Source organism: Periplaneta americana, chromosome 1 (genome assembly GCF_040183065.1).
Source record: "Periplaneta americana isolate PAMFEO1 chromosome 1, P.americana_PAMFEO1_priV1, whole genome shotgun sequence".
In the NCBI taxonomy this organism is placed as follows: domain Eukaryota; kingdom Metazoa; phylum Arthropoda; class Insecta; order Blattodea; family Blattidae; genus Periplaneta; species Periplaneta americana.
The window spans coordinates 134,044,130-134,068,141 of NC_091117.1; the positions used below are offsets into that span (position 1 = coordinate 134,044,130).

General features: G+C 35.8%; 1 protein-coding gene across 1 annotated transcript in view; it reads right to left on the minus strand.

Moving 5' to 3' along the window:
- The window catches only part of dpy (dumpy), a 673,297-nt gene that overhangs the window by 199,514 nt on the left and 449,771 nt on the right, over positions 1-24,012 (minus strand). Inside the window, exons 72-82 of the mRNA XM_069827690.1 lie at positions 23,269-23,595; positions 21,716-22,027; positions 20,386-20,709; positions 18,706-19,038; positions 15,497-15,805; positions 13,528-13,924; positions 12,521-12,768; positions 9,423-9,734; positions 6,011-6,334; positions 4,180-4,491; positions 1,479-2,126 (exon numbers count right to left, since the gene is read on the minus strand). Of these exons, the coding sequence (XP_069683791.1) occupies positions 1,479-2,126; positions 4,180-4,491; positions 6,011-6,334; positions 9,423-9,734; positions 12,521-12,768; positions 13,528-13,924; positions 15,497-15,805; positions 18,706-19,038; positions 20,386-20,709; positions 21,716-22,027; positions 23,269-23,595 (3,846 nt within the window). The remainder of the gene's footprint in view (positions 1-1,478; positions 2,127-4,179; positions 4,492-6,010; positions 6,335-9,422; positions 9,735-12,520; positions 12,769-13,527; positions 13,925-15,496; positions 15,806-18,705; positions 19,039-20,385; positions 20,710-21,715; positions 22,028-23,268; positions 23,596-24,012) is intronic.

A 24,012-nucleotide genomic window follows, 5' to 3' on the forward strand; every position in this document is an offset into this window, starting at 1 on the left:
GCCTATCACATAATTGTTGGTCCACGTGATATACCGTATTTTCTCGAATACACTTTATTTCAGAAATATAAAAGTAAAAAATACGGGTGAGCAACTTATTCGAGAAGTTGGCAACATTGCCCAATTTTCCTCTTGTGCAACTCTTAAAGTGGTAGCACCATGCCATTATCTTCCTGCATTGGTATTTTAATTGTTAACATTATTAAATGGCATTTGGATTAGCAGTACATGTGTCAGAGTCAAGTTCAAATGTGATAAGTGTATAGTTTATGCATCTGATATTTTCAGTTCTGAAAATGAATACCACTAAAGGCATGAGATTGTGATTCTTGCGTGCAGTGCATGTGTATAGGAAGGGTTTGAAACGCATCCTTTTCCAGGATGAAATTTATTTATTTATTTATTTAGTGCTAACTGAATAGTATTTGTGTTTATTTGTTTTTAATTTGTCGTGAATACATTTGTTGAAAGTTTTATTTTTGTAAAATTTGTGTTTGTTTTTTTTTTATTTTATTATTATTTATTTATTTATTATTTTTTTTCCTTTCTAAAGTGGGGTATGCGGCTTATTCGAGGACATGGGGGGGGGGGGATAATTCAAGAAAATACGGTATTTCAAAATACACACGACATGATCATTCAGAATATGAAGGTAAATAAAGTAGATATTGGTACCGGTACATATTTGTGAACGTATCACATATAAGAAATTAATAATTTATTGTTATCTGGCACAAGAATATATTATACTCTGTGTTGAAACCAAAGACGTTGCTAGTACCTATACAAAGTTAACCCACGTCCTTCTGTCCTTCACCTTCACGTAAGTAGTGAAAGTACAGTCAAAACTTGTTTCACAACTTAAGTAAATTGAATAAATTAAACAGTCTGTGCTTCACAACACTTTGAATTCAGTTTATTCATTACTTTAATTTTATTGTCAATTTAGTTTCATAACTTTCCTTAGCACAATTTTACAATGATCGAGATTTAATTTGTTAAATACTATAACTTCATTAAAATTTATCTTTATCTTGTTAATTTTCATTTATGGGTGATGCATAAAGTGAATAATATGCCAAGCAATATAAATATTTAATATTATAAACATTTGCTATACTGGTACTACTAATCTGTTCCGATATCAATTTAAATTATGTGGGATACAAAGAAGAATACATATTTGAGTCCAAGAAGAGAAACTTCTTCCATAATAGTAAATTCTGAGGGCTCAACAAACTTCCTTTGAAGTACAATGAAACAAATTCTCTGTGTGTAATGTCCGAAGACCAATTTCTGCCAAATTAAAGCAGGTTCGAACACAGTCCAGGCCTATGACTTTTTAAAGGATGATAAAAGCCTTTACCAAGGTTTCTTTCAGAAGAGAAGTAAAGCTAATAGTCCATGTCATAGATTTATGGCATGTAAAGGAGTTTTGATTCACCAAGTACCCTATTTTGCAGATAGATTACACTTACCTACAACGGGAGAACACTGAGTGAAGGGATCTCCAGTGAATCCAGTCACACAGGTGCAGATTGGAATATGATTCTGCACGCGGCATTCTGCATTGACACCACACGAACCAGGGCACGGATCTCGACATTTGCTGGTAATGCAGGCTTTAGTTGGATCACAGTCAGTGTTGACAATACATTCTGGACGGCAATTTGGAGGACTGCCAATGAAGTTCTGCAGACATGAACATGCTGGTTGATCTCCTACAGGTCGGCAATCCGAATTGGGTCCACAAGGTGAAGGTACGCAAGGGTTGGCAGGTTTGGGTGCTGGAGGAGGTGGTGGTGTAGGAGGTATTTGTGTACATCTTACGAAAGGATCTCCAGTGAAGCCTGATGGACAACTACATATTGGGTTATGGTTTATAACTTCACAGCGAGCGCCAATACCACATGTTCCAGGGCATGGATCAGCACATTTGAACCTATTGCAAGCACGATTTTGAGGACAGTCGTTGTTGATGACACACTCTGGGCGACAATTTGGCGGCGAACCAATGTACTGGTCCTCGCATGAACATACAGCTTGTCCATTCACGGCTCGACATCTGCTGTTAGGTCCACAAGGAGATGGTTGGCATGGATTTGCGACTGGTGGTGGTGTTGCAGCTGTAAATATTAAATGAGTATTAAAATATTATTAATCATAAATAAATACATGCAGAAACTAATTCTGAACTCGAATCAACTGCTTCAATTCTTCTACCTGACTGTGGAAGGCTCGGGGGGGGGGGGAGGGAAACGAAGCAATCAAGTAAAATGGGTTATTTTCAAATTGAAATTGAACATCCATATTTATAAACAAGTTCTTCACCTGCATGAATTGCAATATTATTGAAAATAAAGTGCAAAACGAAATTTGTAGCAATAAGAACCTTAAGAACATTACGAGTGAGTATAATTCATCTATATTGAAGCCATTGTAACTATGTACCTGACAGTTTTACGTAATGTTGATAGCAAGAGATGTGACGTTGCCATAATGATCACTACATAACAGCTGATGAGTCTTTCACACCAATTATGATGCCTGGATATTTAGCACCATACTTTTAACGGAAAGGATTCTCACTCCATGAGTTATCATTGTCCGAATGATGTTTTTTTTTTTTTTTGCGCCAATTCAAAGCAATACTACAAATTATTTATAATGCTAGCACACAAACTACGCACGTGGTAGTAACGCCATGTAGCAAACTAACAATACAGCAATGCTCCGCATAGCATAGCTGATAGAAAATGCTATGTTCTGATTCGTTGAGAAGGCAACATTCTTTAATTTTGTCATGAGAAGGTTGCCAATGCAAATAACAACTGTCGAGTGAGTAATTACAATGACTTGCGGTATAGAACTGTACAACCACAAGTTTGTAAGTAAAGTACCGGTAATAATAATGTGTTATAATTAGGGGCCAAATTTTTAGGTTTTTAAACAGACCATTTTAGGTTTTTTGAATAGGTAAAATAGGTTTTCTTAGGTTTTATATCCAACCTGTCAAAGGGGTCGCAAAAACTGCCAGATCGTTAAAAATGTATCCTTACAGTTATTCCTAAAAAATAAATATTTATTTATTAAGGCAACATGGACCACGAAACTGACCTTTTCAAGAACCAAACTATCAAAATTTATAAGATTCGAAAATTGTGTTCCTTCCCCTTTAACATTATTTGTAGTTTGAATAAATTATTAGAACAATTAACATTTTATCTAATATAATTTGTCTTGACATAACTATATAAATTTCAATTTTCAATAGATAAATGTACAGTACACACACAACTTTTGAATTAAATTTGTTCAAACTTGATCAAGAATTATTTTAAAAAGTAACAAACAAACAAACAATATTATTTGCTGGAACTAAAATATGTAAGTGATCTAGAAGTCTAAAACTCTAATGAGAAAAAAATTACAATACATATTGCAATGTTTGCAATTTAATATTATTTACAATTTCTCCTCTGACTTCAATACAGCGAATAATATTGCTAAAGTAGATTAATGTGATGATGATGATGATGATGATGATGATGGTGGGTGTGTTTATGATCGGTAGTGTCAAACAGGGTGTGCATTCTGAAATTTAATTGTGTGTCGTGGATGTGTTTTTACATGTCTGTATATTTCGTATTGTTCTAATATGTTTAGTTTCTGGCTTTTCGGTTCAACATGTAGGATTTCCATGTCTGTTTCTGTGAAGAAGAAACCGGAAACAAGCAAGGACCTCTTTAGAAATCTGAAGATGGCCGATATCAGGCCAAAACTAGTCACCAACTAAGGTAAATTGCCATCATAGTTTCAATTGACACAGGAAAGTTGTTTATATAACAAATTTACCAAATCTTAAGTTATTACGAGTGTTAAAAGTTGTGCAGTCAAGATGTATATAGTACAGTACAGAGAATTCCTATACAGACCAGTTCCAGGTAGTAATGATCTTTCAGCTTAATGACCGTACAAGGAAGCTAAGCAGTAAGGGGTGGAATGGAACTAGTCTGCATAGGGCAGTATGCTGGCATACGACCACTCACTACACATCGACAGATTTTATTAGGTAGAGGTTGAAGTGGGACCGGCCTCCTCTGTATATTTAATTCAGAGAAAGTTGATTTGTTCGAATATTCCATTGTAAATTACGTAACAACAATTAAAGTAACTCACGTGGTGCAGGTTGAGGTGTGCATGATGAAAATGGGTTGCCCATATAGCCTTGGATACATGTGCACGTTGGGATGTGATTTACAACCGTACACTGAGCAAATTGACCACAGACTCCAGGGCATGGATCCTCACACTTATTACGCACACAGGCTCTGTCAGTGGGACAGTCAGAGCTGAGCACACATTCTGGGCGGCAGCCTTCATAAGGATTACCCTGATAGTCTGGTATACAGCTGCATGCACCTGCGCCATTTCGTTGTGTGCAGACAGCATTGGCACCACATGGAGAAGGCTCACACGGATTCACTTCATCTGAAATAAAAAACAGCATCATACAGTGAAATACAATAATAAAGGATTGTGACTGAGTGACTACTATATAATAGATGATATTAGATCCCAGGTTCGCAAGTTCAGACGTGACCAAAGACGAAGAAGAGAGAAGATTGGAAAAAAAGAAAGAGGAAGATAGGAAATAAAACAGGGATTGAAAGGAGGAAGAGAGAGATATAAAGAACACCCTCAGAGGAATTAGGAAGATCAATATTAACTCCTTTGGGTTGGAGCAGTCTATTAAAGACGAATTCTTAAAGCTAATAAGGATGAATAAATTGAGATCATCATCATCGTCGTTTTTATGATCATTAGAGAGCGGAATGATAGGCCCTAAAAATGGCATTTCAGGCGCCTAAAATAGGCTCTTAAACTCCTTTATTTAGAATCTGTAAAATAAAAAATAGTTTTTTTTTTTTTTTTTTCGTTAAAGAATGTTACTAATGTAAGATTCAAAATTTATTTAATGCAAAATTCTGGATTAAAAGAAACTTCCACACATTTCACATTTTACAAGGGTACACATACATACACAAAATGAAGACATTCTGTCTTTAAGTTAGTGTTTTTCATTCCATTTTCATTTCATTCAGTCCATAGTTTGCTCCACAGTAGATGATCAGCACCTGTTGTGGCATTGTGTCGCTCACTGCTGTACTTACAAATGGTGAGAAAAAAAGGAAGGAGTTGTTATCTGTCTTGGAATGTAAGAGAATGCTTATTTGGGTACAACCCAGCGAGTTTATGTTAAATTGCTGACAGACAGAGGAAGATATAATAATTTGTTCCGCAGGAGTTCTTTTACATGCCAGTAAATGTACTGATATGAGCCTGTCACATTTAAGCACACTTAAATTGGAATTTTAGAATTGAAAAATTGTAAGAATGAGAAGGAGTGGTCCGGAGGTAGGTTACTTCTCTATTGTGTTGTTCACTGCTAGGAAGGAGTTGTTGTTATCCGTCATGGAATGTAAACGGTACAGGATGTTAAGAAAAACAGTAAGCAGTAACGAAAAATGATGAAAAAATAAAAAAAAAAAACTTAAGAATAGGCACTAACGTCGAAATAGGCATTTTTAGGCACTATACAACCCCTTTATTTATACCTATATTTCCATGAAAAATGTAAATATTAAACCTCAAGCCTGTTTGTATCAAGGAAAAAAATAGCTTTTTGCGTAAATTTCGCTTTGTAATCATCATATCATCTGACTTTCAGATCGATCTTGTAAAGATTGTGAATTGGAAATGGACACTTACAAGTACCTGGTTATGTGGCCATTACATTGAATAAACATAAGATAAGTAACGTGTTTGCTCGGTTTCGATGGGGAAGAGACAAATTTACACTTCTTTGTCAAGATTCAAAACTGAGTTGGTTGAATTTGTAGTTAGAAATGATTTAGCTACAGTTGAAGTCTTTAGATAATTGAACAATTTCTGTTACTCGGTGCTGTAATTTTAATTAATTTTTAATTTGTATAGACTGCATACTTACTCTGTTGGATAACACACTGCACGAATGGATTGCCAGTGAAGCCTGGTGAACATATACAGGTCACAGCATGGCTGACAACTTGACATTGTGCATTGGTTCCACATGATCCTGGACAGGGATCACGGCACTTGTTATTTACACAGGCCTGTTGGCTTGGGCAGTCAGGGTTGATAACACATTCAGGCCTGCAGTTTGGTGGTGAGCCAACATAACCATCCAGACATGAGCAACCAGGACTATCTCCAGACACTTGACATTGGGAATTCGGTCCACATGGGTTTGGTGCACATGGGTTTCTTGGCACTGGTGGTACTGGTGGAGGAGCTGCAAAGACAGAGAAAAATTAGTGTTAACTAACACTTTTACGTGGTACAGTCATTAAGTTCTAAGACTTGACGCTTGGAGGGTAGGCTCCCACAAGAATCTGGATGTATCACAAGATGCCGCATAACACGGCGTACATTTAAACAGAACCACATCCTCCCTCAAAATAGTCTCCGTTGGCCGTTATGCACGTTTGCCAACATTGGTATAGCTGCTGGAAGCACCGTTGAAATATGTTGGCAGGAAGGTCCCGTATGGCTTCTCTTGTGGCAGTCATGACCTCTTCGGAAGAATGAAATCTATGCCCACGTAGGGTTGCTTTCATGCGAGGAAAATCGCATGGTGCGAGATCAGGTGAGTACGGAGGGTGTGGAAGAACTGTCACCTGTTGTCTTGCAAGTTCCTCTTGGACAAGGACAGAGCGATGTGCAGGGGCGTTGTCATGTAGCAACAGCCAATTCTTTGTGCGCCATAGCTCAGGTCGCTTACGGCGAATTGAATCTCGTAAACGGCCAAGGATCTCTTTGTAGTGGGTTTTGTTCATAGTTGCACCTTCTGGGATGAATTCCATGTGAAAAATTCCATTTGAATCAAAAAACAGTTCAAGTATCACCTTGCCTTTTGACCTGTCTTGTCGCGGTTTTTTCTGTCGTGGTGATAACAGCATTTTCCAGGTGGCGGATTGTCGTTTCAGTTGCGGATCGTAAAGGAAACACCATGTTTCGTCTCCAGTTATTATCCGGTTGAGAAACGTCGGATCATCGTCAGCACTACTGATGAGGTCACCACAAATCATCATGCGATCATCACGTTGGTCTTGCGACAGAATTCGTGGTACACTGCTGGGTAACACGAGACATGTTCAGGTCATCAGACAGAATTTTGTAGCAAGTACCATGGCTGACCCCTACTGTTGCTGCGATATTGTCTACAGATTGGGAGCGGTTAGCACGCACCAACGTTGCAACTTCTTGGATCTTGCGTTCAGTTCGAATTGTTTGTGGCCGACCAGTACGCACATCATCTTCCAAACTGTCTCTTCCTTGCAAAAAACGTCGGTGCCACCTAAACACAACACTGCGACTCACTGCGTCCTCACCGTAAACTTGCTGCATCATTTGAAACGTTTCGGCAGCAGTTTTGCCTAATTTCTGGGAGAACTTGATGTCTGCCCGTTGCTCAAACTGTGACATCTCGGGTTCCGACGTGCGCATTCAAATCACTGTCACAATAGAGACCGTAGTTCTGCTTACAGTGCATGCACTCAACTGTCTCTTGTTGGGTCGAGAGACTAACTGACAAGGTATCATACCATGGCGCCACCTATGCGCTATAGTGCACCACAACGCCACTATGCGCTCAGTATTAGAACTTAATGACTGTACCACGTATATTAATAAAAGCAATTGCACTAATCACGTGAGAACAAAGATTTCCATTATGACTATGCTCAATCAATGTGAAATCGATCTCTACTTATATCTGAAAGGACTTCACGACATATGAGGACTCTATGAGCATCTCTTTGGTACAACAATAACTAATCTGTCTTGAATTAATCTACAACAGCTATCGGAAACTCTTTTGAGTTATTCACCTACTATAATAAAATATGCAAATGTTTACTGTCAATTGCTAATACAGGATCTCCATGTTCAGGAAAATGTTAGTCGTAATGAAGATGTTAAATATTAATTTCCAAATCTATGCGAGGTAAAGTACATAATTTCGTGGACTATGGCTGCAGTAAACACCAACAGAACTAATACAGCTGCAGCACTTCATGCACATTCACCTTTAACGTAATTTCTTATGACTGTGATGCTCTATGGCTCATGCTGGAATAATTGCTGGAAACATTCTGAGAAATGATTTTTTTTAATCAATTGAAGGACTTGTGGTTCAGTTCTGATGACTTCCTATGCTGAAAAGAACCTATATCCACGGAACTGGTGTTAAGCCAAAGGAGTGAAAAATGACGAAATATCGTGGTGTTTTGTTTTCTCTAACTTTTTGACAAGTTTCTTGTTTGGTTGAGGTTCTTTCCGGGGCTTTCCCTAAAGTCATTAAGAGCAAATGCTGGGTAAATTTCGGTGCTGACCCTGGATTCACATCGCCGTCATAATTGCCTTTATCTTCAGCCAACCTTCCTACTTCCAAACTCACATGTTATCCCATGATATGGGGCTAACAGAATCCGACCTAATGTGTGCCCCAACCTCAGAACAGGATTCTTTATGATAACTGAAAAAGGTAGGCAGAGGCGCAAATGGATATACGTCAATATGCAGGTGTTAAATAAAAAGAATTGAAAGCAGCTCAAATGGTGACATGATGAGCTTGCCACCAGTGCTGTAATAGTGCATACAAGTTAACAATGCTCTCACTGCCAAATGTATATATTAATAGTCTGTCAATGGACAGTATATCTTTCGTGACAGTCAAAATACCTAGTTTTCAGGACAGAGGCTTGAAGTTTTCAAATCAGTGACAACATAAACTTGTGAGAATTTGAAATGAATGAAACATCATTTTGACTTATTTGCAATGCATATTAATTTCTTTTTAATTATACTTATTGATAAACGACTTGTAGTGTTAGGTGGAATTTGAATTTTTCTTTACTCATACTCTTAGTCCCTGACATGAAAAATATAATGTTTCATTACTTGCTATGTGCAACACTTTGGACACAACGCACAGCAGCTTACCCATCAACGAAATTATTGCAAATGCAAATTATATTAGGTGTTTGTCTGTCAACAAATAGTAGTTTATACATATAAGGATGCATTAATTGTATGTGGAATGCATTATTTGGACACAATGCACAGCAGCACCACAAGATTATCAATTCCACGAAATTACTGATTCTGTTTTAATGTACTTAGGTCATTTAGTGATTTTGTATCATTTGGATCATTTGTATGATATCAAATGAGGAGAGAGATGATAATTATGAAGTGCTGATGTAGGAGAGAGATGTAGCTACTGGTAATACAATTACAACAAATACCGTACTAAGAACCAGTTTGTGGCAGCTTCTGCACTGCACTAATGTAATAATGTAGTTTGTAATTTTACTTACGCGGAATGTCGAAGCAGCTCCGGAATGGATCCCCAGTTTGGCCCTCACGACAACTGCAGATAGGACTATGATTGATTACTTCACACCGAGCTCCAAGGCCGCAGGAGCCCAAACAAGGGTCTGTGCACTTCTGATTAACACATGCGCGTGTCTGTGGACATTCTGCGCTCACCACACATTCAGGACGACAAGATGGTGGTGAACCCATGTATCCTTGTAGACATGAACATACAGCATGATTGTCTGACGTTCGACACTGACTGTTTGGTCCACAAGGTGATGGTCTGCATGGATCTGTTGGAGGTTGTACATCTGCAAAAAAAAAAGGAGTTGTAAATGAATGCAATGTATTAGTTTTCCGTCTAATGTAACAACATTGTTTGTCGTTTGTATGTTTAAAATGATGAATATATGATGTTAAAAATATTCACAAAAAACTTCTTTGCAATGCCTGATTAAAATTATGCAACATCCGTCCATAATCTCGCAGAAAACAGAACTTTGAAAATACTGCTGGATGATTATAGATAGATGGTTAACATTTGGGATTATGTAACTCATTTTTGCTCCTCCAACAAGTAAATGCCATTTAGGTTTTTAGAAGTTAGAGTTCTTTGGTCAATTTTGTGCATTTCTTTTGCTAAGCTACAAAGCAGATGGCTGCAGGCTCGATTCCCTATGTGGTCATGGATATTAATTTTTCCAATTGATCTAATCCTTCTGGCTACACTATGGCCCTGAAGTCGACTCACCCTCTAACATAAATGACTACTGCACTACCAGGAAGTTTTCCTTGGGAGTAAAGACGGAAAGCATGTATGACTGACATTTCTACTGCTATTAATGCCAATTATCTGTAAAGGTGGAAGCCTTGACCTTCCGCTACTCTGTGGGCCTCCATGGCCTACAGTAAGAATGATTTACTTTTAGTAAGTATTCCTAATCCATTTTTGAGTTTGTTACCCACAGAATGCATATTGTACTGTTCCTAAACTTTTATTCCACAGACAAGAAGCTAGGCAGTCGTGGTTTGCATTCAGTCCAGACGAGGTAACAAATTCTTTTCTAGATTTTTGACAGTTGTTTTCGCAGATTTTTCAAATGTATGACCACTTTTCTTCAATGTGAATGTAGAGTATATTTGTTGGATTTTTGGACTTAAGTTTTAGTACGTGTTCCTCGTTATTTGTAATCAATTATATTATTTTATATAGAAGTTACAGTGTGCTGCTTCTTTATTTTATTAAAATGCTAAATGCATTGCATATATACTACAACTAAGTAAAATATTTATCTAGTAGCTGCCTAGCAGTGACAATTATATTTAGTCACTGCTAGGAAAAAATTATTCCAATGAATAATTCTGCTAAAAATTTGCAAAATTCATGCAATAATACAAAATCACTGCACTAAGTCTTGAGGTTTTGTCCTTTTCAGTCTTCTTACTACGTTACTGTTGTCTAGAATCTGAAGCACAGTCAGGTTTTGATGGCTATGAAGTCTCTTTTCACGCTTCATTGCCACATCTCTTATTTCTTCACTGACAGTATCCATTTTCAAGTCTCTATGGATGTTGTCATTCCTAATGTACCATGCTGCATTAACAATTCCTCGCAGCACTTTATTTTGAAAGTTCTGTGTAATTTTAATATTAGATTTCTTGGTGCAACCCCAAATTTGCAACCCATACATCAAAATTGGTTTTAATAACTGCTTATATAATAGCAATTTATTATGTATGTTCAGTTGGGAACATCTTCCCAGCAACCAATACACTTTTCTGTACTAAATAGCAAGTTCTTCTTTTTTCTTTTTAACATGATCCTTCCACTTTAACTTGGCGTCAAGTGTCATGCTCAAGTACAGTACCTACTTGGCCTCATTTGCATATGGAATTAATTGTTTGTTAATAAATATAGGTAGCTTTTTCACTTTCCTATTTGTAAAATTTCAATGGGTTGATTTTGTCTCATTAAGTTTAACACTCCACTTTTTGGACCAAACACTAACTTAATTAACTGCTTTTTGAAGCTTATCAATTGCTTCATCTTCAGTTTTTACAACAGCCAAAATGGCAGGATTATCAGCAAATGTGGCCATTGTTGTATCTTGAATTTGTGGTATATCACTGGTGTACAGGAAGTATAATATTGGCCCAAGGACACTTCCTTGTGGGACTTCTGCAGATATTTCCTTGAATTCTGAGTACTCACTCCCATGTTTAACCAGAAATAATCTTTCCGAGAGATATGATCGCAAAATTTCGCAATATTGTTTAGCTAAATCATGTTGTAACGTATAATTTAACCCTACATGCCATACCTTATAGAGTACTGCTAAGCTAAAATGTAAATTAAATTAATACTTCTGGCTGCAAAAGAGTATTTGTCAGATACAGGGGGGGGAGCCATTAATCCTTCCCATTGAAGGCCTTAAGGATCCAACCTGGACAAATACCCAATGTCCCATCCCTACCTTCCCGCGGTGCAGCTGTTAGTAAGCATGATTTTACGAGCTGAACTAAAGGGAGGGGCTACTCATCAATTAGCACTGGTCAGCTTGATGAGTTAATGACTGAATTTGGTATAATTTTCCTCTATTCAATACCTAATTCCCTCTTTACCCTTTCCTATCCAGTCCTCTGACTGAACTCTTACTTTCTTCGAACCCGATGGCATTAGAGCATTCGAGGCCTAGGGATTCATTTCACTTTCCTTCCTCCTCTTTCTACTTTCTGTTTCTAGTGCTGACCTGCTATGGCACTAAAATCGTTCTCCAGTGGATCAAGGAGGGAAAGCCGGTGATCAACAAGATCTCCCAGCTAGGTCCAATGGACCCGTCGACCAACAGCAGATGTGGTCCTCCAGACATTCTGGGGGTTGTGTGTGAATGAAGTAGCCACCAAAACGTTGAAATATGGTGTTCATTTAAATCGGCTACAACTTGCTATTTTCTTCAAAATCTGTGCTTCAGTGGCTGACCATGATAATATCTTTGAAAAATATTGGAGTGCAAGAGGTCAAATGACTTCATTGTCAAACGCCTGGCATTAGAAAACAACAACAACAAATTAATTCTTCTCGATTAAAAGAACCTACCTTGGACTACTTGTCGACAATTTGAGAATGGGTCTCCAGTGAAGCCTTGAGGACAAGAGCATGTAGGAATGTGATTAACGACATCACATCTTGCATTTTGTCCACATGTTCCTGGGCACGGATCTCTGCATTTGTTGCGAATACAAGCTTGGTTTCGTTTGCATTCTGTATTAAGCACACATTCTGGTCGACAGGCTTCATATGGATTGCCCACGTATTCGGGAGAACATTCACACACACCTCCAGGCCTAACATGAAAGAATTCGACATATTTAAATTTACATAGTATTGAACTAAATTATCACATCATGCAATCCACAAGACTGTTCTTATATTTATGAGATCAAATGTTTAACAGTATTGTTTACAAGAAGTAAAGAACTCAATGGTTCCTGTAAGATATAAATCAGCATGAATAGTCACTTATATTTAAAAGAGGAAAATTAATATTAATACAGGTATGCAACAAAATATTATTTTATATAGAAGCTACATAATATGTATCATATTATGATGTTAACTTTGAATACAATATGTAAGAACTGCTACTACTTAATAACACAGAGTACAAAAGTGAACATTATGATGTAACATTTTGTAATTTCAAAATATTGGATATGTCCTTTTTTCTATTTAATGAACTATACCTCAAATGTCGAATGAAATTCTCTTATCACTAGTGTCACCAATTTTTTCCAACGTCCGTTTCTTTAATGGTGCCTAAAAATGTAAATTTTGTAAAATAAATATGTCTTTTTAATTACTGATTCAAAATTAATTTTTTTAAATACATTTTGGTGCTCTACAGAATCTGAATTAACCGGATGCATGAGGTAAATATATTAATCTAATGAGCAACTGTTCTGAAAAGGAAATCCTTAAAAAATGAAGAAATTAAATTAAAATGTATCTTTATGGTCCTGGTACAGTGTAGGTATAAGAATACGCTAACAACATTTCTGTTCGATAAATTCAACTGATATGAGTAAATTTCCATTGAAAAATACCTGCACACAGCATTTGCTCCACAAGGTGAAGGATTACATGGGTCACTCCTTGGTGGTGGTGTACTTGGTGGAATTGGACTGCACTGTGTAAACGGATCTCCAGTGTGGCCATCATTACAAAGACATACAGGAATATGGTTGAGAACGTGGCAATTAGCGTTGTAACCGCAAGAGCCTGGACATGGATCTCGGCACTTCTGATTAATGCATGCCAGCTGGCTAGGACATTCTGCACTGAGAACACATTCTGGACGACAATTAGGAGGTGCTCCAATATGATCAGGCAAACAAGAGCAAGCAGGGTTCCCGGCCACGATTTGACACTGTGAGTTGGGGCCACATGGTGATGGGATGCAAGATGGTGGACTTGGAGTAGGCACTACCACTGGTGGCATAGCTGAAATTGTAATATTAAGATTAATACATACGAATGACGTAATTCAAAATGGAAACATAATTCATACTATTTTCCATAATTTATCTACAAGTTTGTTTACATAAATATAACCAAAAATTTTGAATAATGACTGAATACATATTAATTTTATAATAAACTGATCTTGAATATTTAATAATTAATACAAAAAGTGTATTTCATTTGAAGAGTCCACTGTAAGAATGATGGATGTCACTTTCTTGTCGAAAATGAACCAAGACTGCCAATGCATAGCTTAAGACATATAAAATGTACATAGAGAGTTATATGGCATTAACACTGATAGTCAGTCCAGTAATGATCGGAAAATCACAGTTAAGCTTTGAGCGCTAAGCATTTCAAACTTTCAATTGCTCCTCCTGAAAAATGTATTCCAAATGACATCCATCATTCTTACAGTGAACTCTTCATTTCTTTACAAAATTTACTACAAATTTCATTTTAAATTTGTATTTTATGACACGTCGTAAGTTGACACTGTAAAATCTGACTGTTCATTAAAATTAATTTTCTTTTCCTTATTCAATTCTACTAAAATATCAATTTATCCTCATGGATTGTGTAGAGTTTAAAGTTGTAAGAAAATGAGGCTAAAACCTTTAAAAGGTTTAATAAGAAACGTATATCAAACATCACATACTAAATGAACAAATATCATTTTAAAAAATTATGGGGTATAAGTATATCGTGAAGAACTCTTTTTTGTGTTTCTAATTAGACAGAGTGACTTTATGCATAAGGCTAATCGAGCATGTGAGAAGGATAAAAATAGAGTACTTAAAATCTTCTCAACAACTACTATTTCTTGGACATTCTTATTTTATCGTTATAGGCCTATATATATAGCTGCAACACCATAATACAATGAACTGCTCTTCACACATTTCAACACTGCTGGCACATTGTAAACATCAAATAGCTATAATCTTCACTTCAATTTGCTTGCCCGATTAGACTGTGCCCTCTTGCCAGTTTCTTAATTTGTTTTAAAATTAATCTGACGAGTTAATTTCGTAATTATGTACTGCAAGTAACTTCTTACATTATCACAGTATCATATAAATTATTTGTACATGTACCGGTAAGTAATTTTGTTGATAGGAACCATTAAAGTTGGTTCAAAGTTTAACCTTTTTTTAAACTATAAGAAGTGGAACAAAATGCCAAAGAAATTGTTGTTTGTTTTACTCTAACGATTCAGCACTGTCAATAAATGCGTAAGATCTCATTCTTCTCTGTATACTATTGATACTTCACTTTCTCTGTTATGTCCAGATATTCTGAAGATTACTGATCGTATGAAAGTAATTTACTAATGGGCTTTTACATTTTACACTTATTTTCTCTACAAGCACAAGAACAGCTCTAACTAAATGTTATTGATACAGAATTTTGAGGGTGGCCAAAAGGAAATTCAGTAGCATTGTTGTGCGAATATTGGTCATTTGCTTTCGGAAGCTTAGCTGCTCTCTCCAGAGATAGACGTTTGAATTAAACAACCAGTACTGATTATTTCAGCACATGCACACTTACGTTGAGGAGTACACTGACTGAATGGATCGCCAGTGAAGCCAGGCGGGCAAGCACAGATGGGGTTGTGGTTCTTAGTTGTGCACTGAGCTCCAATTCCACATGTATTGGGACAGGGATCAGCACATTTCATGTTCACACATGCTCTATCCAGAGGACATTCAGAGCTGACAACGCACTCAGGTCTGCATTGTGGTGGGGAACCCACATAGTTCTGCAGGCATGAACACACAGCTTGCTGGTTTACAACTCGGCACTGACTGTTTGGACCGCAAGGTGATGGAGAGCATGGATCTCGAGGAGGTGTTGGAGCTGCAAAAATTTAAGACAGATTCCTCGAAGCTGAAATCGTATTTTCCACTTCCCATAGATGTGTCTATAAAAATAGTTGTAAGTAGATACATGTGAAGCTTGTATGTCTGCCTAAGCCACTGAGTAATCAAAGATTGGCTAAAAACCTCTGGTTTTAATATGAAACATGTTTGGTAATTTTGCTTTCTCTTTAACTTTTCATGGTATTATTCTTTTTTCAGTCGAAGTCATGATAAGGATTTTACATCCATCAGTCAAAGTTCTCTGTGTGTAAATCGTAAAATTGAAGGAAAAAACACACACACATACACTAGAAGTGCGGGACTTCTTTTGGATCTACTCTTCACACATGGCCAAATTATAAAATTACAAGAATAAATAGAGTTGCCAACATTCCCATATTTCCCGGGATCTTCTGTATTTGCCCCTGATTTTTAACAGTCTCCCAGCTCCCGTATTTTTCTTCTCTTTGAGCATTTTTCTTGTTTATTTTTGCAATGTAAAAAATCATTATTTGAAACATTTGATGTTGCCGTGAATGATGAGTGTTTATATATGATGAATTTTGTTGTTCAAGAGATGCATTGAAACATGCAGTCTTTTCGGAAGGTGCTTGGTGGAAATAGATTATAAACAATATTAATATTATAACTTTGAAAAATTTAGCTGGTTGTGTTCTATGCATACCGAGTAGTAATGCTCATCAAAGAGGATGTTTTATCTCATGAACAATAATTGGACAGATGTTCCAAACAGTAGTATGACACATCTAATCAAATCAGAGCTGCAAACTGCAATTGACTTCAACTATTACTTGTATTACGCGAGACAAGATATGTTTCAAAATACTCTTAATTTAAGCGTAGCTGTCGAAGTGTAGAATAAAGTTGCTTTTTTGTAACTGAACTGAGTAATTTGCCAATTTTCTATATGAAATTTTGTCGATTTCTTAATCTTCCGTAACTTACTTTCTTCAAAAAAAGTTGGCAACCCTAAGAATAAAAGAGATTTACAATTATTAACGAAAAAACTGAAAGAACAATATGAGAAACTGAGGCTCAAAATAAACCGTAAGAAAACTTTAAAACTTATGGGAATTAATAGCAATGTAAAATATTTAAACATATACTATTAATAATGTAAGAAAATTATTAATCTGTCGTTGAAATTGAAAACACTAGTCAATCAAATAAAAAAGAATAGTAAATAATAATGAGCATGCTTCACTAGTTCTAAAGGATAGAAAACAGAAATATAAATAAATCATTAGCTCCAGAAATTAATTATTTAAGACAATCTACAAGAGTTTCACTGTTGGTTAAGATTACTTTAAAGAATTTATGAACCGAAATCGAGTATTGACTTGAGTGATATTTTTTAACGACACTTTCATCAACTGTAGAGGTTACTCAGCAACGAAATTCTATATACGAGAGAAATGGCCAATAAATTTTGCCTGCTGCCCTCTATTAGGGACAAGGTTTTTACTGCCATAAATCTACAACATGGACCTCCCATATTTACACTGTGTTCTTTTTTGTGGCTGTACGGATCTAGGAAATATCGTGTCAGCGGATGACAACCTGCCTACCACCGATTTGCGCCAGAGGGCAACATTTAAAAAACTGAGGTAGATGATAATATAGCGCGAAACAAGCATGAATTTCACCGGTGAGGAAACATACCCTAATGCATAAAACACCCGCACAACAGCAGAGAGTTGTACAGGTTGCTGCTTGTACTCAGTACTTTCCTCCCAGAGGAATCCATGCAAACGATTTTATCGTCCTCAGCTGTGTTTGAACCTGCGAACCTCGGAGCCATTGGCTATTCACTAAACCACTAAAGTCAACATTGAGATCAACAGAGATAGACAGTAACACCTTGTAGATCAAAGGAAACCATGAACATAAGGCATATTCCTGACAATAACAGCTGGAGAATAATAATAATAGTAATAATAGTAATAATAATAATAATAATAATAATAATAATAATAATAATAATAATAATAATAATAATTTCCTCCACTTTCACTTAGATTTTTCATGATTTTTTGTTGAATGCCAAAAATATTCTTTGAACGTTTTTTATGGTATCCATTTTGTCTATTCTATATGTCTTATTATCTCTTTTCTTTGTAATTGTACCCTAACATATCGGTAGTGGAAAAATATAAAACCTCTAAAGCATTTAAATATCAGTATGTTCTTCAAAACCAATGAGCTATTATAGATGTTTCAACAGTGGCTAAAACAGCGTTACAGGTAAATAATTAAAACTGTTGAAGTTTAAATTTAAGATGTATTTAGTTAGTAGACTACCAGTAATCAAAACATTTACCATTTTAATACAAGACACGTCAGATCTCCATCTATCCTCTGTTAGTCTCAGCAGTTATAAAAAAAATTCCTCATACTCATACCTTCTGCTCAACTGATTCTCGTAAATAAAATTAATCTGCTTGCTATGTATTGTATATTTTTGTGTAACTATTGACTAGTTCCACTTCTCAAAGCTACAGTACTAATATGTAAGATCTGTGGAATACCATAAATGAAATGCAAAAAAGAATACATTTCCAAAAGATATACAAACTGCCCATTAACATGACCAGCTCAGGAAAAGTTATACAAAAAAAAAAAGTTTCAATAGTGAGAACCTATGTTTTCACAAACAATTATATATTACTTATTATTATGGGACGTGGCCAGTCACACGACGAACAGTAAACTATGCTAATAATTGATTTTTATCCTTATTGGACATTACTATTCCCTTCTAATATACGTTCAAATCATTCAGACTATATTTAGATAATACAGTAATTGTATATATTTCGCTTTGCCTTCCTCGCCCAAACTTTCAAAATGTAGAAAGGAAGTAAATAAAGTACTTACATGTTGGTGGTATCAGGCGACATTGGAAGAATGGGTCGCCAGTGAAGTCTGGAGGACATGTGCATGTTGGGATGTGATTCAAAACATTGCACTGTGCTCCAGTTCCACAAGTTCCAGGGCATGGATCCACGCATTTGAAGGTAATGCATGCAAGTGTCTGTGGACAGTCAGTGTTGACCTCGCATTCTCGTCTGCAACCTCTTGTCGGATCATAAGGATCGCCTTCATAGCCAGGCAAGCAGCTGCACGACCCTGCACCATTTCTTTCTCGACATTCAGCATTAGGGCCACATGGAGAAGGAAAGCAAGGAGTAGCTGGTGTACGTTCCGTAGCTGGAAGTTACAAATTTATTATCATATTAGGTACTGGTGCTGAAATCTATGAAATTCAGTAATTTTCACGTATTATCTCGAACCACTTTCTGCTGTAAGAAATAAAACGTAATTATATAGAAATTTTAACATAAGAACATTACCTGTAAGTTACTTATGTTTATTAAAACATTAGAAAGAAAATGGTGTGCTGTGATACTGATAAAGTAAAGATAGTTTCTTGAAGAAACACAGTTTTCATATGTTATTGTGAGGTGAGTCATGATTTGTTTTCAATAAGATGGATAGAATATAAAAACAATATGTTAGAATTTTCACTTTCACTTATTCACTCACAATATGTTTCTAATGTTTTAGTATCCAGTGTGTCTTAACCATAACCAACAAAACCTTCACCCTCTTGGAATGAGCTGTCCTTTACCAGTATGCAAACAAATGAAACTTTCACATGTTGGATTTGAAATGTATTTTCATCTACTGTACAGTAAATGTGTTTGCAAACTATAATGTAGCTTATGTATAAACTTTTCAAACCATTGCACTAAACTGAATGATTTGGTACAAATCACTTAAATGTCTGAGTGAAATCTAATTATACTCGTACCAGTTATCAAAGAATTACAACAAGAATGAGGTAAAATGTGCTTCCTCAAATTATAGTCCTTAATTCCACAGACATACTCATTCATACACATAGGCTACATAACTACGAATTTTATAATCATTCTACATCGTTAGTAGAATATTTTCATTCCTTATACTTAAACATTAATTTAAAATATCATAACTAGACTTAGTTACAATATCCGTACCTCAAAAATACCGGTATGTTATAAATAAATCGTTACATACGCATGTTACTGTCGTGTACAGAAGATGGGAGGGGAATTCCCATGTTTTCTGAACCTCGGCACTTGAAGCAGATGATGTGGTTAACATCACGCTCTGGCCACTCTTTATTCCCAAGAAAGACCCAGTACTCGATATCATAGGAGGTTAAGTAGAGAATCTAGAAGCCATAGTGAGACGAAAAATATTTCGCCTCCATCCGGGCTTGAACCCAACTTCCTTTACCTTGTTGTCTATTGCTCTATCGACAGAGCTAACTCGACTCCTATTAAGCAAATTATGATCATATTTAAAGAGAAATTAAACAAAAACGTAGTTTCTACTGTTTGTACCTTTTACACTTACAACTTGTAGTGAATTTTCAATACTTCTGAAATCTCCTCTGTTAGTACTAATAAATCTAAGTGAGACATAAAAATGGGAAGTTTTTCCATCTTGGATAGATAACACTAGTTCATTCATGAATTCAGTTACGTCAAAATTGTAATAAAGTCTTACATGTCGGTGGTGGCAGAGAACAAGCTGAATTAGGGTCACCAATATAGCCTGGTGGGCATGTACACACTGCGCGGTGATTCACCACTGTACACTGTGCAAGAATACCACAAACACCAGCGCAAGGATCTCTGCAACGTTCATTCTGGCAGGCTAAATTGCTGGGGCATTCCGCATCAAGTGTGCATTCTGGGCGACAGTTTGGAGCTCGTCCCACATAATTTGGCAGGCAAGAACATGCTGGCTGTGTCCCAATCACTTTACACTGTGAATTTGGCCCACAAGGCGAAGGATTGCAAGGGTTTCCGACAGGAGCAGGAGTAGTTGCTAAAAGACAAGATATAGGGAAAGTACAGATCATGCTGAAAGTACACAACAGTTATAAAGACAGACACTGAAGTATCACAATAACAAAAGTGAAATAAGGAAAAGAAGAGTTGAAAGTAATAGTAATTACAGTATAAAGAAGAGTATTTCTCTCTTGAAATTGGCTGGATTATACCATTTCTTAATTACATATTACAGTAAGACTCCTGAATAATAAAACATTTAATAGTGTCACAGAAGTACTTCATCTTTGAGCAGATTCATTGCTAAGAGTTAAGTTTTAATTCAACCCTTTTACACAATATATTCAGGAGTCACTGCAATGCAATTTTAGTGCAGTTAGAATGTATATGAGAGATTCTTCGGATATAATACAGATTAAAGAAAATAAAATCTCAAACTTAAGAGATGACAATGCTTCTTGAAGAATACATTGGTGCTGAATCTAATTATTTTTCTTCTCCAATATAGAACCTACACAAAATTTAGACATGTTATTGCTTAATGTTAATTGTGGAGAAGAGGGTTATATTCTGTAAGACTTTTACTTTGAACGGAATTGTATGGGTTTAAGTGTTTAATATAAAATAGTCCTTACTTTTGTAGGGATCTGTTTTGTCTTTATACTGATTAAAATCTGCATATAACTCATATTTAAGCTTAATAATAAGTGTGCTTTCTATTCAATAGTTATGTGAAAGAGATAGAAGACGGTTGTTTTAAAAATGGGAATAAAATTAACTAATTGATCACCAAATCAACAGTCTTAATGTTACTACTTTCTATAATAGTTGTTTCATATATGGGTGAATTAATACACTTCATTAAATATGAGAATTAGACTTCTATAGCATTCTTAAATGCCACTTATTGAAAGATTAACAAACAGAACAAAAAAAAAAAGAAAACTACGAAATTAACAATCTAAACCCCGAAGAATCTATCCTTTGAAAAAGAATGACAGAAAAGAGAAGAACAGTGTGACAGAAAGAAATAAGAAGCTTACATTCTTGTTGACATCTTGCAAAAGGATCACCAGTAAAGCCAGGAGCACAGCTACAAATAGGGTTGTGATTCACAACCTGACATCGAGCATTGAGACCACATGTGCCTGGACATGGGTCCACACATTTCTGGTTGAGACAGGCCCGATTCTGAGGGCATTCAGAGCTAACAACACATTCTGGTCTACATGAAGGCGGACTTCCCATAAAACCAGGAGAACAGGAGCACACGGCATGTTGATTCACCAATCGACATTGACTGTTCGGTCCACATGGAGATGGATCACATGGATTTTGAGGAGGTTGAACCACAACTAAATGAAGGTAATAAACAGAAAATTGCATAGATGCTGTAACCATAACAGACATTTTAAAGCATAGACATTCCACACAAGAAAATAGAAGTAAGATGTAATTAAATAGAATAAATGAATTTCTCATTCCTTTCCTATAAAGAATGCATAGTAATTGAATGTTAGATACAACTTAAGTTGCAAGAATCATGTTTTTCAATGGTATTTGTATCTTTTAAAATTTAAAGAAAATCTAATGGGAAAAAGTCTGTCATGAAGGTAAAACTAAACTTTAAATTATGGCTGAGTAAGAAATAATAAGTTAATTTTCTTACACAAATGTAAATAATGTTTTTGTTGAAAATTAACTACATTGTTAATAAAATCACTGATATTTTCCACGATATTAAAAAATACTTATGTCCATTAGAATAAATAATCTTGAAGATACCGTAATGACCAATGATATCAAAGTACCCATGATTACAAATTTGATGTTATTTCTTTATTAATTGTTATATAATGCTGTCATTAAAAAATAACGTAACAAACACGTTTATAATGTTATGCAGTTATCGCACTCATCAAAATTAGGAAACTCACTTCACTCGTTTCCTAAACATCGACTCGTGTAATAAAGTATAACATTATAAACTTGTTTCATAATATACTACTATCATTTGTATGTTCTGTTATCTTAACATGCTCTTTACATAGGTTTTGGATCTTTGTTTTGACTATATTAAGCTATCTCGGAGACAAAAAATTAAAAATGAATGAATGGTGTTCAAGTTTGCCGCATCCAAAGCATATTAATCTTCTAACTTGTGCAAAAAAATAATAATGAAGCAACACTTTCCTCGCTTTCATTTACACTTCGTTTATAATTATGTTGCAATTTTCAAAACACTAGGTAGCACTTATTCCTCTTTTTTCCCTTTAGGGCATTAAAACTTAAGACATTATCTTAAACGAACACTTCTAAATAACTTAGTAAGCAAATATATCAATCCTTTAAGTGAGAAAAAATGCTATATAAGGCCGCGCTGTAACGATTTCCTCTCAGAATAATGAACATATCTTGAGGTTCATTACACGAATGCCATGAACTGGAGTTCATTCTTGATAAATACAAAGCAAATATTTTATGTATTATTTCTCTGAGGAGTGGGATGGATCCTTACAGATAATTCAGATAATTGTTCCAGCAACATTATTTCACATTTGTGTAAGAGCGCAAGATAGAAGAAGAAATATCTTACTAGGCTCAATGAGCGCACAGGCAGAAAGGGGATCTCCAGTGTAGCCCACCACACACGTGCAGGATGGAGCATGGTTCACCACGCGACATTCGGCATTCAGACCACATGTACCAGGGCAAGGATCACGGCATTTGTTGTTAAGACATGCTTTACTGCGGTCACAGTCTGAGTTGATAACACATTCTGGCCTACAACCAGTGTATGGATCTCCAAAGTATTCTGGTAGGCATACACAAGATCCAGCACCATTCCTTTCTTTGCATACGGCATTGGCACCACATGGTGATGGATTACAAGGATTTCTAGGTCCTTCAGTTGAAGTAGGAACTGGAAAAATGAAATGTGTAACACTAATATATCCAAAACTAAGGATGCAGAAAAATTAGTTGAATACGCCTACACTATTGTAAAAAAAAAAAGCTCTTATTTTTGTTGATCTTCTTTAACATATAAGCTTCGAACCCTATTTATATATTCACACTGTACTGAAAACAGAAGCAAAATAATGTAACCTTATAACTGAAACATCGTTAAATAAACACTAGCTAATCACCGAGACACAGAGAATATAGTTGACTACCAGCATCATGTTAGAACATTTTACTGTTTCTTATGCTAATTTCCTTCAACATACAAATTTTCATTCTTAAATCTATATTTGTATATCAGTAAACTTTGAAATACACTAACTGCACAGCATTATCTGTTATAAATAAATACGTATATTATACTTAAATAAATATA